The following is a 16717-nucleotide window of genomic DNA, read 5'->3' as shown; positions in this document are numbered from 1 at the left end:
TTACTATGCAGTCACGGCAGAGACTTGTTTCATATTGACAACGGCAAACATAACCAAACGTCCATTTCCTAAAATTCATTACTTAAAAAAAAGGTACAATTATTGAGATTTGCGTTATGGCTGTTACGACGAGTTTACTTGAAGGTATGGATGTGGAATCAGGAGCGTTGTTACCCGAGAATGACGAAAGTGAGGTTAAGACGACCGGGGCAACGTCGACGTTGGACGAATATGAAGGAATCGATAACTCTGAAGGTATATCGGAGGCAAAATCTCCGGTAGAAGGAAACGCGGCGATAAGCGGCGAACGAGACAATCTAGTACAGTCATCGATGACGATTGAATCTGAAATTGTCTCCGAAATAAATTTTAGGCTAAGCGAATGCGGCCTGGCCGATGATCAAGGGAAAATGTCACCCGACTCATCATCCTTGGAAGTAATGACAGAATCACATGACATTGATCAAAGCTTCGACTCTTCGCCTTCTGCAATGGTGAGAAACTTTTGTAACCGACCCAACTGTTATAGATTCAAATTATTCTTCAACAGTAGACTCTTATTTTGCAAATAATTCGAATTTTATCTAGCAGTAGCGTTACCTCTTGCGTTGACTACCTGCGTATATTTAATAAAGATTTGTTTTTAGTTTATAGAATCAGCAGCCAAGGAAGTGTCGGTAGCTGAGGAAAATACTGAACAAGTACCAAACTGTAATTCAGACCTAAGTTATAAGTGGAGAGAAACCGGGCCTATGCTTCTCTGTAGTGCTACAGAAGAGTACCAGCCTACACCAATATGCGAAAATTTTACAAAAGGGTGCCAATGGTCCCCTGATGGAACTTGTCTCCTTGTACCTGCGGAGGACTTTAAACTTAGGATCTATGAACTCCCTCGAGAATTGTATTCTGGGAAAGTTTCATCCTGTTTAATTCCGCACCCGCTCAAAGCTGCGCTAACGGTTAAGGAGGGAGGAGTCATTTACGATAGCTGCTGGTTCCCGATGATGAACTCCTGGGATCCCTCGAGCTGCTGTTTTGCAAGCACAAGCAAAGAGAGTCCCGTCCATTTATGGGATGCTTTCACCGGCGAACTTAGAGCAACTTATAGAGCCTACAATCAGTAAGAGAATACATGACATTTGTTACTGCTGATTGATTGTAGTTGCAGAAAATCATTCAATTCTTTGTCTAATAATTTTTTCTGGTCTCTGTAGAGTCGACGAGGTTGAAGCGGCCATCAGTGTACAATTTGTAAATTCTGGTACAGAAGTGTGGTGTGGTTTTAAAGGTGCCTTGCGCACATTTGATACTAGCCGTCCTGGACGGCAGGTAAACACAATCTACCTGAAAAAGGACATTCCGAACGTAACTGGGATTGTTTCCTGTATTCGGGAAAATCCAACTATGCCTGGCTTAGTGGCATTTGGTACCTACTCCAAGACCATAGGTATTACTCCTTTCATTCAAATCCTTTAGTCTCTGAATTTCTTGAATCAAGAAAACATATTGAATAGATTACTCAATAACTTAGCTGAAATGTTGTACTCAACCTTGATATGTGATTGAAAAAAAGTTAACCCTGTTGCGTATCTTTAAATCAAGTAGGTAACTATGACAATTTTTCATGAAGGCAGGTTTATACAAAGATGGTCCGCTGTGTGCGCTTAAGACTGCTAGCGGTGTGACACAAATTGAGTTCAGCCCCTGCGGGATGAAACTTTACTCAGTCGTAAGACGCAGCAATGAAATGCTGTGCTGGGACCTCAGAAATCCAGGCGTCGTTCTGTATTCCATTCAAGGACGACAAGCGGACACAAATCAAAGAATACAATTCTCCATATCTCCTGATGGAAATGTGCTTGTTTCAGGTAACTTAATTAGTTTCGGCTGGTTTGCCGTTTATATTTCTATTACTACCAAGAACTCTTGATTTAGGTAGTACCAATGGGGCCGTAAATGTATGGGAACAGGATCCAAACATGATGAATGAGGAACAATTGGACATAAAACAGACGATAAAGTTATCAGCCGATTGCGTTAACGGTGTTAGCTTGCACAGATATTTGCCAATAATGGCCACAAGTACTGGTCAACGAATTTGCGATGAAGAATTGGAGCGACGCAGAGATAACAGTGTACGATTTTGGTGGTGCGGATCTACAGATTGAAAGCATATGTTGATGAGCGATGTAATTTTTAATGTTAAATATAACCAGTTATTTGAAAGTATTCATTGAACCACGTTTTTCTAGTAGAATCTGTTCCAGCTCGTTTTTAATTCCTGGAATTAAAGTTAACTGAAATCAGAGTTCAAATTTTACGCGCGCTATATTCTCGAGTTCGAACGAAATTACGGGTGCATTCTGAAATTAGCTGGGAGCGCTAAAAACTCCCTAGGATAGAGGCAGAGCGAATCATGAACTCAATAGCACAAAAGGATAAAAGATTGTTGGCAGCACTGGATGCTAATATCGGAACGCGCCCAAAGCTACATAAACAGGGTCTGGCTGAACGCAGCCTCATTACGGTTCTGGGTTGGTATCCCTAGCGTTTACCATACACGAAAAGTCACTGTATGTTCCACTGATCTTCACCGCGTGTCGTGTAAAACTTAACCTCCAATTTTGTAAAGACAGTGTTACGGAGTAGTGCACCATTTATCAATAACATAAGCGTTGTAATAATTAAAAAGGTATAAAATGAAGGAAGCATTAAATAAGAAGCGCAAGGTGTCTAAGAAAACAAAAAAATCATGGAGAAAACACGTCGACACGAAGGACGTGGATAACTTCTTGGACGAAAAAAGGTTAGAGGAACGTCTTGGTGCACCGTTTTCCGAAAGATCAGACGGTGAATTGTTCGCTGTTGATAAATCGCCGGAAAAAAAGTCTGAACTTACTTCTAAACAGCAGCGTAGACTCGCGCTAAAATCTAAGGAACCGGTATGTTTTGCCATACTTAAGCCCCACACAGCTATTCCAGATCCAATTGCGAAAAGAAACAGAGTAAAGACTCCGGAAGAACGTAAAAATCCCATAACAAAACGAATTCAGGCGATGAAAAGATTGAACGGGCAATTAAAGCTCAAGGAGATTGACGCAAACAAGAATAAAGCTCTCGCCGAAAAGAAGCGACTGAACAAACCGAAGCTCGGTGAATTTGACAAAGACATATGGACAGAGAAAAAGAAGCTTCACATGGATGTGCAAAGCGAGTGGCTCACGTCCGACACAGTTCGTCATACTCTGGCCAACACTGGGCAAAAACAAAAGAGAGTTCCTTTATCCCTCAGCAAGAAACCCTCTGTAGTTCCAGCTGTTGAGGCTCCTCATCCCGGTACCTCTTACAATCCGTCTTACACCGACCATCAGGAGCTGCTAGCAGAAGTTGCCAAAAAGGAGATGGAGCTCATGAAGGAAGAGGCACACCTGGAGAGAGTTACCACAAAAATGTTCAAAAAAGTAAATCAGTTGTATATTTGACATAAATTTTGGATAAAAATCTGACCTGCTTTGAAAAGATTCCGAGCTCAAAGATTGCTGTAATTAGCTGTAATTTTTTTTTTTACCTTAAAAGCTTTTGTTCATTCAGTTTTTATAATTTATTTTCCAAGGTATCTGCAGACAAGAAAAATGATAGCTGGATGCAAGAAATGTCTGAAGGATTGCCAACAAAATCTAAAACATCGGATGAAACTTCTGACACCGAGGACCATGATCCAAATGTAAAGTCAGTAAATCCACCATCGAAGAATAAGAAGAAACCACTTGTTAAGAAGCGAAAACAAAAAGAACAACGGCAACTTCAGTTGGAGAGGAAACAGGCTAAAGTTGAAAAGAAAAAAGTGGCAGATATTTATAAGCTTAAAAAAATCGCCACACAAATTTCTGCTAAAGAAAAGAAGGAAGAATTTTTAAGAAAAAAACGAGCCCAAGTCAAGGAAAGAAAAATAGCTGAACCCAAGACTCTTAGTAAAGTCAAATTCGAAGCTCCAGAGCCTGATTTTGAACTCGCTGAAGAACTCGTAGGCAACCTGAGAAACTCTAAGACCGTAGGAAACTTGCTTAGGGATCGATACAAGTCTCTTCAACAGAGGAACATTCTTGCACCAGGCAACCGAATGCTGTATGTTTATTTTTGTATCGTTGTTAGATCATATTTTACTCTTTTCTTAAACTAGTCTAGTATAAAGTAGAATAGAATGGTAATTTAATTAAAACCAGTTGTAATAATAATATACGATTCTTTATTTTACAGAAAACTTAACAAGGCTAAAGTAAAGAAATTTGAAAAAGCAAGCCACAAAATGGGCTGGGAAGACACTTTCAAATAGTTGAGTGATTGGGTTTACTTCCACCACAGAAACCCGTAAGTTCCAGCATTTAAGCAAAAGTTGGTAAATTAGGTGTACATAATATGAATAAAAGATCGTTTTCGAAATAATAATAACGTTTGTATATTTTGGTTTAGGAATTTTCGATACCTTGTACTACTTTTTTTTTATTTGGATTACCTATGTTGCTTGAAGCCTACAATTTTTACAAGGAAAGAGCTTAAATGCGTGATAAGAATTTGATTTGAAACGTTAAACAGTACATGCAAATGCACAGATCATAGTCACTCCGGCACATCTATTTGATTCGAGGATGCCTCACCAGCTTCCGCCGTACCTACTGTTGATTCGCCTTTTTCATTCTTCACTGCTATCTCTTGATTTTTATCAAATTCGTCTTGTTTCTCATCATCATTGTCTGGTAATTGCTCTTCTGGTTTTAATTTCATTTCTTCCAGCTCTGATTCATCTTCTCGATCAACTTCCGTTTCTTCATCGTCAACTGTCTCCACCGTAATAAGTTTTTGCTCTAAATCTTCTTCTTGGCTGCCTAGAGATATGCTCGATTCTCTATTGCTTTTATCTGCCTCTTCATTGATAGAATTTTCGAACTCTTCGGCCTCATCTGAATTTTCTAAATTCTCCTATATTATAAATAATATATTTCTTGTCAGCAATCAATAAAATTGGCTCAATATCATCGCTCGAAACACATAAATCAGAGGATTTGAGTTAAAGAAAATTGATATTATATGACTATTAATCTTTTTAAAACGTACAGGTATTATTTTGCTCTTTGAAAAACTAGTTCCAGACAATCTGACTCCAAGGGATGCCAGTATTTTAAGGGTACTGAGCCTTGAAGATTTTCTTTGTCTTGACATTCTAGTTTTACGCAACTCAACGTGCGACACTTTAATGCCCAGATCACCAATTTTATAAGCTTCTTGAGGGAAATGAACAGTAGCAGATCTGAAATAATAATTGCTTGGAGTTGTTAGGAACCTTGAATAAATAAAGTATAAAATGTAACGTGATTTGTGCATTATGAAGGCCTTTGTATGACAATATGAATTGACACATACGAAGGTGTCCTATTTTTCCACCGTTCCGTGACAGCTTTGTTGAGTATATCGAACAAACAAAGCATCAACTGCCGGTCCCCCATCTCCAAAATGTCCTTTCCAGTATCATTCATCTATTAGGAGATGCAGGGCAATATGTTAGTGTGGTCCAATTAATCTTTGAATCATAAGAAGAAGCTGAGATTAATCAGGTTTATTTGAATTATTATAAACATTATATCAGAAAAATAATCACTTTACGTACTCTCAGCGCGCAAGCTACGACATATTTGGTGTCGTAGAAAATATTTGTACACCTTTGTAGTTCCATTTCTGATTTATCTCTGAGATGCTTGACAATGTTCAGTTGGGTCTGTTGTCGATGAAGATCAGCTTCTAATGTACTAATTCTACACAACATTTCATCTGCTCGGACTTTTGTGATCCCATAAGTATTTTCTACCATTTTCATGTCACTCGCTGTCTGTCTCAGTTTCTCGACAAAATCTTTGACTCTTGTGTGTTCCTCTTTGACTGTATTCAAGAGATGTCCTTGGATCTTTGATTCGATAAGGTATTCTACTGTGCTCTTCTTCGATACTGTACAATCTCGTGTCATTGTTTCATCCATGTTACTGCGCAATGTAAAAATAGTCAGCTGACACCACAACTAGACCTAGACCTAATATTAATGACAAGGAGAATGGCTGTGATTGAAACATTTCAGTAATCCTAACAGTACTGAGATCGTACGTACTTGTTTCTCTTTATCTTTTCTTTTTTTGGTACAGATTCTCTGATAACATCTAACAGTTCATTTTTAAGGAAAACGTTTTCACGCATCAATCGATGAATTGGTTTCGCCATAGATGTAGCAACTTCCATTTGAAATGTTCCAGCTAATCCTCGAAGGCGCGCGTACATTTCATTCTTCAGTCTAAGATTATCAAAATTGCGCAAGAACATAGGTGCAAAAGTAAGGTTGCTGCTTTTAATCAGTAAGGTATATTTCAAACGCGATAAGTGATCTACGAAAATATTGTTATATTCACTTTTCTCTGCCAATTTTAAATTTTCGTTCTATCTGCTCGCAGCGTTGTTCAACATCCTTTTCTCTCTGAGCCATGAGATCATTGCCGGCAATCAACTTATTACGCAAATCAGTTTTCGCCTCTTTGTACTCCTCCAGGGTATTGATTTTAGAGTCTTGAATAATTTATTTTTGTGATGAAATTTGCAACAGAATTCACAATATAAAGATATTACTCAAGATATTGATTTTCGTTGTAATTTCCAGTCGTGTCCTCTCATATTTTTCATTCGCACATTCCACATTTTTAAGGTGTGCCTGTTTTTCTTCCACTATCCAATCCTGAATCAATCGGATCCGTTTTTTCTGTTCTGTTAATTTTTCCACTTCGCTATAGATTTGTCGGTTCAATTCAGCTATCTGGTTTGCTGTATTAATATCAACTTGCGACCGATGAAGTTTCTCCGCGATGCAGGAATCCTCAATCTCTGTATTGCGGTTTTTAAGCCTGAATAGAATCAACTTTGTACAAAATTATCACGCCTAAGCTAAATATGTCACCTCCATATTCGAAAACATGCAATTGTCTTTATAAAGAAAGTCAAATTGCTTTTATACCTTTCAATCCGTTTTAAAATATCTGTAATGCGTATTTGGTAAAATGCTGTTTGCATATTTAAGATCATGACTTCTTTAGAGTCATCAGGTTCTCCATCATGGACTTCGGGTGATTGAAGTCTCGGAGGCAATGAAATATTGCCTTTATCTGCACCGTAAAGATCTACCATTGTGATTGATACTTGTATATTACGTACTTAAAAAACGATATTAAAAAGTGCTAACATATTTTCAAGATCATGTACAACTTGTTTTTCTGTGATTTTAAACATCAGAAATAATTATCATTTATTATCAAAACAGTTGAATTTGGCCAACTATGATTACCCTCAAATTAATGATCAGATTGATCCGAGCAACAGTTTATATTTGATTGATACATGATTGTTCACAAAATATTACAAATACTAGAAATTTACACATCGATATCAGCTTCATTTGATGAAAGTTCCGATGGAGTTTCTTGCGGACTTGAAACATTTGAACTTTGAGGATCTGAAGGGATCAAACAAGATGGTATCTTCCTAGGCTTTTCAGTATCGCTCTCTGCCACTGCTTCCTCCTCCACTTCAACCTTATCTTCCAAACCAGTCGCGATGTTCTCTTCGTCTTCTTTCTCTGACTCATTATCCTCTTCACCGATTTTGTCTTCCTCTGACGATACTTGCTCGTTTATAATTTGTTTACTTGGAACAAGACCCAAGTCACCAAGTGTGTATTGGCTATGTTCGATGTGAGAACTCTGTGAAAGGATAATATACAGTGAGTAACTTGTTCAAAAATTGATAGCACAATATTTCCATCAGTTATCTCCAATTGTCCCAATGCCAGATGATTGAAACGAATTTACATACTCGCGAAGGAGACTGTGACCCTTCCTCGGATGCAGCCAGTTCATTTCCCAGAATTTCAAGAAGGCTACACAAGAGTCTCTCCTTTATATCCGGGTAGCAAGCTGTGCAAATATTCTCATCAGAAGTTTCTGCTTGTATCTAGAAATTTGCAAATTTGTCAGTAAAATATAGAATACGTTTCTTTGAAGCATATGCCTGAGAAAAGATGCATAAAATTCTCAAGCTGATTACGTGAGGAAAGTACCTTCAATGCCTCAGCAACGCATTTTCTTGCATCGTACAAAATCTTGTTGAGCCTATTAATTTCATCGCAGTTGGCAGATAATTCCTTCATAACTTGAGCCTCATTGTTCTTCGCTTGTTGCGTATGCTGTTCCAGGATCTTAACTTTGTCTTCTACATATTGGCACTTGTCTTTGTACTCTTGAGTGAGCTGCTCAATGCGGTGTACCTTAGCCTCGGTTCTCTGTAACTTTCCGCATTCAAGTGTCATCTTATAGTGTTCTTTAGCGAGCTTTTCAATGGTTCGATTCTGTTTTAAAGTTTTGTTTAGGGCCATCTTTGCCTCATTTTCATAGAGCGAAGCCTGCAGCTTTAGAGTTCGATTTTTTTCTTTGCACTGTTTCGTTTTCCAATCCAAATCCTTACAAACTTGAAGCATTGCGTCTAGCTCCTTATTTAAAGCAATATTTTCCCTGATTGCGCGATGTGTTGCATCAGCTATACGAATATTTGTCGCATCGCGAAAGTTTTGAGCCAGCTCCATCAATCTTTCTTCCATTTCCGTTTTCATCCTAACACGAAACAACTATTTAATTATCTTTTATTGTGCTACTATCTTACTGATACTTGGATTAGAAAATTCATGATATTCGATTTACATGCATATTCAGTTGTCTGTATTACACTAGTGCAAGGTTTACTACCTGGCTTTGTTAATTATGAGCTCTTTCTCAGCTTCGTAGAGAAGTCGCTTGTGTCGTTCTTCCTGTTCGGTCATCTGCTCCTCCTGTATCTCAAACTTTCGCAAGAGATCAATTCTTGCAGTTCGCCAGTCCTCCAAAGCATTTAATTTTCCAGCTAATGAGAACGTGAATTTATCACAAGGAATCGGTATGCGAAATTTAATTCAAATCCATTTACCTATTTGACTGTTTGATTATTACCAGCTAACTTCACCTCTGCAGATAAAGTATTCTCCATGTTACGATATTCCAGTTCTAAAGCAGCTTCTCGTTTCTTAAACGCTGCCTGTTCTTCTTTACGCAATTCCTCAAGTGCCGCTAGTCGTTCGCTAAGCTCATTTGCCTCTTCGACTTTTTGGCGCAATACTAGTTTCAGATGTGCGACGACATCTGCTCGATCTTCTTCAAGCTGGCGCACCTCCTGCTTTAATACTTCAATCTCGCTTTCCAACTCTTCATTTCGTGTACGCACCCTGCAATCATTCTTCGTCCACTATTAATGCATATTGCACGTGTGAATCATTATGTTATTGTATATTAAATCGAATATTGTCTCGAATCAAAGGGTCTTAATTTCAAAAAATAATTTATATATTCATACTATTGATTGTTAAATGGCAATAACTTGGACTAAATTTGATATTCAATATACCGTGATAACTGCCTGTTGTTGTCGAGAATTTGTTGTTCATAAAAAACCGTATCTTTTTCGTTGAGCACATTCTTTTTCTTTTCCTTTTTCTCCTTCTTGTCTTTCTTATCCTTTTTATCTTTCTTTGGCATTTCAAGATGTCACCATTAAATTATCAAATTAAATTTCTTCACTATGCAATTTTGGGAGGTATTTCATCTCTTCGTTATGGCAATTTACTTGAAGTAATGTGATTCTTTTATGTGTCTTATTTGGATTGAACTATTCCACTCTTTTGTATGACACTAGCCATAAATTATACTATCATGTTCAAGCTGTTGTTAATCAATAATCTGTGTTGTCATGGTTATTTGGTCTGGAATTACGCTAGATCAAATTTTATATTCGCAGAGGTAGAATCATTATAATTTACGTGTAATAATTGATAATTATCGTCGACTGCGTTACAATATATTAATTTGTAATTTATTTTTATTTCAAGTTCACATATTCACAGACCATTTCTATATATAAGATGATGTCTTCAAAAGTTTTTAATGTTTTTTAAACACACTGTTTTACATGGTTTAAAGCGTCTTAATTTGTCCAATGTTCCACTGCATTAACAGTTGCACTTACAATTGTGGTTCGACTCTTAAAGAGATTTGAATTTGAGTCGCTCGCCGAATAGAACACTTCGCTTTCATTTATATATTTTAATTACATTGTATTAATTTTTTTTTTTAAATGTAATAACGACGCATTGCATCCAACCAAGCACACAGTCATACTAAATATGAAATTCGTATGCATATGACAAATAGTACACAGATATAATAAAATATACATCTTAGAGTGAGTCCCTCTCCATTTATTGTAACAATTAATCACAATAAAAGATTCATTCGTTTCCTATCAATTCAGTTTTTATACTTTAGAGAAAAAACGTGCTGATATATCGAGTTCACTTGCGGGAATTCTAAGGAATTATTATTTCAGTAGATTTTTCAAACAACGCACTTTCAAACTGCGTCCGCGTCTCTCAATGGTTGAGCCATACATTTGTAAATAGTTGATAAAATTTGTATATCCGTTATTTCATATTTAAAATAATAGAAAACATCTCGATTGTGTTATTTCACAACTCAATGAACGACCCTGCGCTTGGTGGTAATAATTCATGGTGTTCAAGTGTTCATGTAAGTAAAATAAGACTAGTTAACAGGGGGTGCGGGTCGCGGTGGCGGCGGTTGAGGTCGACGAAAGTAAATTACCAGGCTGAGCATCCCGGTGAGCAATCCGATTAGATATAAGTCCCAATTTTGCCCAAGGAACTGATCCCATTGGTCCCAATGGTCGATAAAGCTCAATTCTTGGATATAGTCAAGTCCGAATAAAAAAGACAGTTTGAGGAGGGCCAGGGCTACCGGTATACGGGCGTCTGCGTTGGCCTCAGCCGCTAAATCGTAACAACGTTTCGCCAAGTGTCGATCTTTAGCGAGGCCAAGACCGCGCTCGTGCATGTAGCCCAGGTTGAACATTGCTTGAGCATTCTGTTGTTGATCTGAAGCGGATCGATAGTGACTAGCCGCAACCTCGTAGTCGACCCGTGTACCTTTGCCGTAGTAATGAGCATCGCCCAGTTTCACCTGTAAGCATGTCGACAAGTTATGATCTCTGTGGTTGTGAAAAATATGACTGTTCTCGAAATGGTTGTAAGTGTTGGTAATTAGGCGCAGTTTATATTTTGCAAACTCTACCTGCGCGGGAGAATACCCTTGAGCAGCGGCACGTGCCCAAAGATATAAAGCTCTGACAAGCCCCTCTTCCTCCGACAAAATGGTTGTCTCTGCTCTGTCCAGAATAAAGGCTGCGTTGCTTTGAGCAACCTCGTAACCCATCTCGGCCAAAAGAGCATAGGTGACGAATGCTTCATCTACTCTTCCCTCCCGATACTCGTTGTGAGCCATCATTAGCTGATCGCTCCACTTTCCTCTCTCGGCTACATTTTTTAAGAGCTCTACAGCCGTTGGACAACTTCGCATCATTCCAGTTCCTGTCGCATGCATTTGTGCCAAATTGTACAGTGCCAGTACATGGCCAGATTGACTCGCGAGGTTGAAGTATTTGTTAGCTAGTTTGTAGTCGCGTCTTACACCTGTTCCACCTGCAAAAATATTGTGACTTTAAATATGGTAGATGGAAGGATAAACACGCGTGTCTGATCGTGAAATTTAAATGTAGACAGTGTTTCTCCTCACTCTTGGATCAGCAGTAATGTCTAAGAATACTTACTGAAGTACATGTTCCCTAACTGCAGCTGCCCGTCAACCCAGCCTTGATCCGCTGCTTGACTAAAATACTTCAAAGCTTTGGCTGTGTCTCGCTCTACGCCCCTGCCGTACAAGTACATAAGCCCCAAGCCACTCTGACCAACGGGATTGCCAAGCTCGGCAGCCTTTTTAAAATATTTATAGGCTGTATCATTGTCCTGTTTAACTATGTCACTTCCCTCAAGATAAATCTGAAATATATTTATATTCAGATGTAAGATTTTACAAAGTTTTAGGATAGGACAGTGAATAATTACAGGACTAAAGTAAAGGTGGAAGAATATTGAACACCTAATTTGTAAATTAATATGTACTACAATAATATTAGTACTTTGTCTACTTTGCGTGGGTTCTTGGATTGTCGATTATCACAATGATACTGCAGATGAATATTTTATAGATACATGTAAAATACAAGTAGGTGAAAAATTCAATTCAATATGTTACCGGATACAACCTATGATGCTATATTTTGAACGAAATGGCATCATTTTCTCATTTTTTTGTTTTATCAATGTCAGAAAGAGTATACAAAGCTTCCAACTGTTTGAAGGAAAAAATCTGATTAGGAGCACAACTCGTTGTAAAGGCTTAGTTAATATTACTACAGATCTACAAGCGTTCAAGTCATAGGATATAGAAACTTTATATACCTGAATTAAGCAAAGTCTTTAGTACCTCAGCCTCCATGATGAATTTTCAATATCCCATCCGCCAAGCTAGGACCCTAAGTACCAGTTGGTATATTTTTTAAGATCCATATTCTCAATTTAAATGATTAATCTAATATCATGGTTTCATTTGCATAATCTGGCATGTCAAGTTCAAGTCGTTACTCACAGACTACGTCAGGCTAATTTAAACCTTTACGACAATAGATGTAGCACCTGAGTGATCGAAATTCTGTACTAAAACAAACTTTCTAACGACCGACAATCCCAAGAACTCGCTGCAAGCAACTAAAATATTTGAACGATATTGTGCTAATATGTTGCTCTAATAGCAAGTGATTGTCATTACCTTTCCCAGAAAGGCCATAGCTAATGAATTGCCAGCATCAGCGGCATGCTGGAAGTAGTGAAGTGCCTTTTGGTGATCTAACGGGACGCCTCTCCCGCCTTGATAATGAAGCTGTCCAAGTCCAACCTGGGCTTGAATGTCTCCTTTCTCAGCTAGCAATTGATAATACTCGATCAAATCCTGGTCCAGTATGCCGGAGGTATACCCTGGATTTTCATACTCGTCCAAGAGTCTGACTCGTTGAATGACTGGTCCTCCACTCAAGGATACTTCTTCGGCAACCTTGTTAGCTACCTTGCGATAAAAGTCCAACGCCTTCTCACAAGACGCTGCCGTTGTAACACCAGCCCAGTAGCGATATCCCAGAGACATTTGTGCCCTCGTATCTCCTCCCAGAGCTGCTACAGTGTAATGTAACAATGCCTTTCCTTGTGAAGCATTCAATCCCCCCAAGCCCGTAGCGTAAAGAAAACCTAAACCCTAAGCGAAAAGGAATTTTGAAAATGTTAGCAACAGCATCATGGAAATTTTGAACTCCATTCCTGGTGAGCTTGAAAAAAATTTTACTCATACATATCTAATTGCAAGTGAAATGTATATAATCAAATAAAATTTCTTCAGTACCATGTGAGCAGAGGGTAATCCAGTCTCAGCAAGTTCCTTGAAAGTTTGTAACGCGGAAGAAATATCCTGCGAGGAAGAACTGGATGAAGACGAACTTAGATGTGTTCCTAGTAGCTGACCCCAAGCAAGCATCGAACGAGCTTCTCTATGTCCCAAAGTAGCGGCTGCTGTCAGGAGCTTGTGTGCCTCGGCCTTATTGGAGTGAGTAGCATTCAGAATGGCTTGAGCCTTCTTGAATAATTCCTCGGCTGATGAATTTGAAAAAAAATACCAGATGACTGGAGGTTGAACAATTTATGCAGCTATCTGCTAATTGAAACTGAGATTATGCAGCGTTTCATTGAAACTGGTTATGTTACATAAGCATCGTAACGGTAAACCATAGAATGTGAATTCACTCAAGTACGTCTAAGCAAAAGGATGACTACGATATACGTCTGATGCTTTTTCTACACACTTTCTGCTTCGAGGTAAATAATAGAGGAGTTCTGAAGTTACCGAACCTTCTTGTTGTTCAGGAGTCAATGGTACGATAATTTCTTCTTCAGGAACATCGGCGATAGATACATCATTTTCTTCCCAAGAATCGACGCCGATATCGTCATCCAAATTCCTGTCACGCCGTTCTCTTTCTCTTTTTTGTTCAATTTTCAGCTGTTTAGCGTAAGCTATCATTTCTTCCATTCGAATTATTTCTGGATCTTTTGAACCGGATCTAAGGACTGTGTAGGAGGCTGAGTCATCATCTTCATCCTCGTTTTGATCTTGGGAGTCACCCTTACGTTGTTTACCAAGTAAAACATCCCTCAAAAAGGGATTGGATGCTGGTACCAGCTTCAAAATAGTGTCACGCAAGGCTTTGATTTCACGAAGCTGTTCGAAGGCGTTCTCCAAGTCTTCCTCGACGATTTCTTCATCGTGATCGTCGTTAGTACTAGATTTCTTACTATCCCCGATATCCTCACGTTTTTTCAACCCCTCGTCGAGCTCTGCGTCGGAAAACATAACCAAGAGAAGCAACAAAACTAAAAGTCCTTTTCCGAGCTCCATAGTCACAGTGAATTTTCATTCGCCCGAATTATATGAAAATTATTCAATTAATTAACGCATCGAATTTAGTCGATGGAAATCGAGAAAATACTCGGTTATTTATTTTTATATATCAATCGTAAATAAAGATCGGGACATACGCGTACATTGCGGCAAGTAGTGGCCACGACTGCTACCCTCCCTGCCCGCTGCCCTCCTAGCAGACGACACTCTACGTCATTAGGACACGTCAATGTTCACACAGCGCAAGATTTGATGATTTTTTAGTGATGAGCGGTTAAATAACGCAACCTAAGAGTATAACCTGCTTGAAATATAATTATTAACCATTGATAGATTGATGTTAATTGTCGTAATTAGAATACTGCTTTTTACGAGATCAGCTGATGCATATATAATTTATGAAAGCGATCGTCTAGGGACATTTTAAATTTCTAGTAATTTTCGGTACACCTGGTTGGGTAAAAGTTGTCAATCCTGGCACCAACACACGCTTCAGACACACGGTTGACGGAGTGTCGCTGGAGCCAGGAGTTGTTCATCGTACATACAAAAAAAATTGATCAGGACATTCAAAGTAGAGGGTAGTTGTTGTGTTTACCAAATACCTGTGGAAATGAGCGACGATGACCGCGATATCGATATTGAGAGCGATGTGAGTGTGATACGTATATTAAATTCTAAGTTCGTGTAGCGTAAATACGCAATAAGGTTGGTTAAAGCATTGTTTATATCCCTCCCCAGGAAGGTGATGACTCTGACTCCAGGCAAAGGCACTCTAACAATACCCAGTACTACTCGCAGGTATCGATAAACGCGTTTAAAAATCCCTCGATTTTTGTTCTCAGATAGATTCTATAAACCAGCACAGCACAATGTCGCGCACACAGACACGAATACGTAAACTTTCAATTCCATATATGCTAATCATTTTATTGTATGTACCTTAATCGCCGCACACTTCTAAGCAGTTTATTTAATTCAGCGATTATCAAGGTTCGTTTGTGTTTCTCACTTAGGCTGAAAAACGCGCTCACCACAATGCACTGGAGAGAAAACGACGGGATCACATAAAGGACAGCTTTTCGAGTCTTCGAGACTCGGTGCCAGCTTTACAAGGAGAGAAAGTTGCGAGTAGAGCGCAGATACTGAAGAAAGCCGCAGAATATATACAGTTTATGAGGCGTAAAAACACATCCCATCAACAGGATATTGACGATTTAAAACGCCAGAACACTCTGCTGGAATCTCAGAGTTTGTGTCTTCGCAATTGTAACTAATAATTAATTTTATAGTGAAAATTTCTTAAAGCATATTAAATAATTTTCAAAATTACATTTTATTTACAGTTCGAACATTGGAAAAGGCTAAAATAACTGGAAACTATGCCGCCGAGTCTTGCGAAGTCTCGAAATCTGATTCCGTCGGAATTGGATCTTACAATGATTCGGAATCAGAATCCTCCGACAGTGAAACAGGCAGGACTATTCGTAATCATAAGAAGCTAAAAGTGGGGGGGATGCATCACTGACGGAAGTCTTAAGATATACAATAAGGAAACAAAAAAAGGGGGGAAAAACAAAAAAAAAAAATTAAAATTAAAACTTCTCCATTATTATCAATTATCATTATTATTTAATACTTTTATTTTGATAAAAACGAACTTTCTGTAAAGTATACATATATATAGGTATATGTAAATGTATTATGTAAACAATTGTAAGGTAGGTACTTATTTAAATAAATCTTAGTCCTGTTTAATTAATTTGTATCTATCTCAGTCTATTTTCAGAATTATGCAACCTGCAGGTATGAGTAATGCACATATGACACAAGTGTTCCCATGATGCTTTGACAGCTTCTTGGAATAGAAATTCTTGCCTAATTTCTACTAGCAATTTTACGTGACTTGGGTAATTTCAGAATATCCCACAAATGTTCATGGGAAAATCATGTGATCCAAGGTGTAGTCATCGCAATAAAAAAAAAAAAAAAAAAAAAAAAAAACAGATTACGATCCAGTGTCCTAGGAACTTTGATTGCGTTGGGTTGAGATCAATGTTGACAGCGGGTGTGTTCTGAAATTATCTGACAGCAGTACATGACCATAGACTTGTTTTGACGCGCTGCTCCATAGATTTACCGTCGAACTAAAACTGTCGAGCAGTGTAAAAAAATGACTAATTCGATTAAAA

General features: G+C 38.3%; 6 protein-coding genes across 10 annotated transcripts; 3 read left to right on the top strand and 3 right to left on the bottom strand.

The window, feature by feature from the left end:
* Window positions 1-315: 315 nt before the first annotated feature.
* LOC124407897 (telomerase Cajal body protein 1) lies at window positions 316-2230 on the top strand. The gene is made up of 5 exons (XM_046884488.1): window positions 316-494; window positions 648-1120; window positions 1215-1447; window positions 1635-1868; window positions 1936-2230. The coding sequence occupies exons 1-5, from the start codon at window positions 333-335 to the stop codon at window positions 2166-2168; spliced, it is 1335 nt and encodes a 444-aa protein (XP_046740444.1). The 5' UTR covers window positions 316-332; the 3' UTR covers window positions 2169-2230.
* A 365-nt stretch (window positions 2231-2595) lies between these two features.
* Window positions 2596-6580, top strand: LOC124408302 (ribosome biogenesis protein NOP53). Of its 2 annotated transcripts, XM_046885156.1 has the most exons (4): window positions 2596-3461; window positions 3614-4125; window positions 4258-4368; window positions 6184-6580. In XM_046885156.1, exons 1-3 carry the CDS (start codon window positions 2700-2702, stop codon window positions 4331-4333), a joined length of 1350 nt encoding a protein of 449 aa, XP_046741112.1. In that variant the 5' UTR covers window positions 2596-2699; the 3' UTR covers window positions 4334-4368; window positions 6184-6580. The 2 variants fall into 2 exon arrangements, with proteins under 2 accessions (XP_046741112.1, XP_046741111.1); XM_046885155.1 differs by lacking the exon at window positions 6184-6580 and having other exon boundaries at window positions 4258-4433.
* Window positions 4529-6065, bottom strand: LOC124408303. The gene is made up of 4 exons (XM_046885157.1): window positions 5654-6065; window positions 5419-5531; window positions 5113-5305; window positions 4529-4977 (listed from the first exon to the last, which is right to left on the bottom strand). Exons 1-4 carry the CDS (start codon window positions 6026-6028, stop codon window positions 4618-4620), a joined length of 1041 nt encoding a protein of 346 aa, XP_046741113.1. The 5' UTR covers window positions 6029-6065; the 3' UTR covers window positions 4529-4617.
* An 880-nt stretch (window positions 6581-7460) lies between the features above and the next one.
* On the bottom strand, window positions 7461-9392 carry LOC124408270 (trichohyalin). Its single transcript, XM_046885105.1, has 5 exons — window positions 9066-9392; window positions 8826-8979; window positions 8144-8693; window positions 7900-8037; window positions 7461-7787 (listed from the first exon to the last, which is right to left on the bottom strand). Exons 1-5 carry the CDS (start codon window positions 9100-9102, stop codon window positions 7461-7463), a joined length of 1206 nt encoding a protein of 401 aa, XP_046741061.1. The 5' UTR covers window positions 9103-9392.
* A 1152-nt stretch (window positions 9393-10544) lies between these two features.
* LOC124408299 (protein sel-1 homolog 1) lies at window positions 10545-14813 on the bottom strand. The gene is made up of 6 exons (XM_046885148.1): window positions 13976-14813; window positions 13473-13720; window positions 12849-13328; window positions 11791-12019; window positions 11256-11662; window positions 10545-11144 (listed from the first exon to the last, which is right to left on the bottom strand). The coding sequence occupies exons 1-6, from the start codon at window positions 14520-14522 to the stop codon at window positions 10710-10712; spliced, it is 2346 nt and encodes a 781-aa protein (XP_046741104.1). The 5' UTR covers window positions 14523-14813; the 3' UTR covers window positions 10545-10709.
* Window positions 14814-14997: 184 nt separating this feature from the next.
* Window positions 14998-16092, top strand: LOC124408301 (protein max). 4 transcript variants are annotated; one of them, XM_046885150.1, is made up of 4 exons: window positions 14999-15177; window positions 15267-15326; window positions 15542-15794; window positions 15872-16092. In XM_046885150.1, the coding sequence occupies exons 1-4, from the start codon at window positions 15139-15141 to the stop codon at window positions 16051-16053; spliced, it is 534 nt and encodes a 177-aa protein (XP_046741106.1). In that variant the 5' UTR covers window positions 14999-15138; the 3' UTR covers window positions 16054-16092. The 4 variants fall into 4 exon arrangements, with proteins under 4 accessions (XP_046741109.1, XP_046741106.1, XP_046741110.1 ...); XM_046885152.1 differs by having other exon boundaries at window positions 15002-15177; window positions 15542-15776; XM_046885153.1 differs by lacking the exon at window positions 15267-15326 and having other exon boundaries at window positions 14998-15177.
* Window positions 16093-16717: the final 625 nt, after the last annotated feature.

Source organism: Diprion similis, chromosome 7 (genome assembly GCF_021155765.1).
Source record: "Diprion similis isolate iyDipSimi1 chromosome 7, iyDipSimi1.1, whole genome shotgun sequence".
In the NCBI taxonomy this organism is placed as follows: Eukaryota; Metazoa; Arthropoda; class Insecta; order Hymenoptera; family Diprionidae; genus Diprion; species Diprion similis.
The sequence above is the reverse complement of the archived record's forward strand: the minus strand, read 5'-3'. Positions and strand labels throughout refer to the sequence as shown.

Bases quoted from the DNA above. Each gene is read 5' to 3' on its own strand.
- LOC124408303 (XM_046885157.1), bottom strand. From the start codon at position 6,028: ATGGATGAAACAATGACACGAGATTGTACAGTATCGAAGAAGAGCACA. The intron at 5,306-5,418 runs GTATGTGTCAAT...TTATTATTTCAG, and splicing joins TGGAAAAATAGGACACCTTC to ATCTGCTACTGTTCATTTCC. The intron at 4,978-5,112 runs GTACGTTTTAAA...TTTATAATATAG, and splicing joins CAAAGAGCAAAATAATACCT to GAGAATTTAGAAAATTCAGA.
- LOC124407897 (XM_046884488.1), top strand. From the start codon at position 333: ATGACGATTGAATCTGAAATTGTCTCCGAAATAAATTTTAGGCTAAGC. The intron at 1,121-1,214 runs GTAAGAGAATAC...TGGTCTCTGTAG, and splicing joins ACTTATAGAGCCTACAATCA to AGTCGACGAGGTTGAAGCGG. The intron at 1,869-1,935 runs GTAACTTAATTA...CTCTTGATTTAG, and splicing joins TGGAAATGTGCTTGTTTCAG to GTAGTACCAATGGGGCCGTA.
- LOC124408301 (XM_046885150.1), top strand. From the start codon at position 15,139: ATGAGCGACGATGACCGCGATATCGATATTGAGAGCGAT. The intron at 15,178-15,266 runs GTGAGTGTGATA...ATCCCTCCCCAG, and splicing joins ATATCGATATTGAGAGCGAT to GAAGGTGATGACTCTGACTC. The intron at 15,795-15,871 runs GTAACTAATAAT...TTTTATTTACAG, and splicing joins GAGTTTGTGTCTTCGCAATT to TTCGAACATTGGAAAAGGCT.
- LOC124408299 (XM_046885148.1), bottom strand. From the start codon at position 14,522: ATGGAGCTCGGAAAAGGACTTTTAGTTTTGTTGCTTCTCTTGGTTATG. The intron at 13,329-13,472 runs GTACTGAAGAAA...CTTTTCGCTTAG, and splicing joins GATTACCCTCTGCTCACATG to GGTTTAGGTTTTCTTTACGC. The intron at 11,145-11,255 runs GTAGAGTTTGCA...ACATGCTTACAG, and splicing joins AAGGGTATTCTCCCGCGCAG to GTGAAACTGGGCGATGCTCA.
- LOC124408302 (XM_046885156.1), top strand. From the start codon at position 2,700: ATGAAGGAAGCATTAAATAAGAAGCGCAAGGTGTCTAAGAAAACAAAA. The intron at 3,462-3,613 runs GTAAATCAGTTG...TTATTTTCCAAG, and splicing joins CCACAAAAATGTTCAAAAAA to GTATCTGCAGACAAGAAAAA. The intron at 4,126-4,257 runs GTATGTTTATTT...TTTATTTTACAG, and splicing joins GCACCAGGCAACCGAATGCT to AAAACTTAACAAGGCTAAAG.
- LOC124408270 (XM_046885105.1), bottom strand. From the start codon at position 9,102: ATGGAGAATACTTTATCTGCAGAGGTGAAGTTAGCTG. The intron at 8,694-8,825 runs GTAGTAAACCTT...GTTTCGTGTTAG, and splicing joins CTCATAATTAACAAAGCCAG to GATGAAAACGGAAATGGAAG. The intron at 8,038-8,143 runs GTACTTTCCTCA...GCAAATTTCTAG, and splicing joins GCGTTGCTGAGGCATTGAAG to ATACAAGCAGAAACTTCTGA.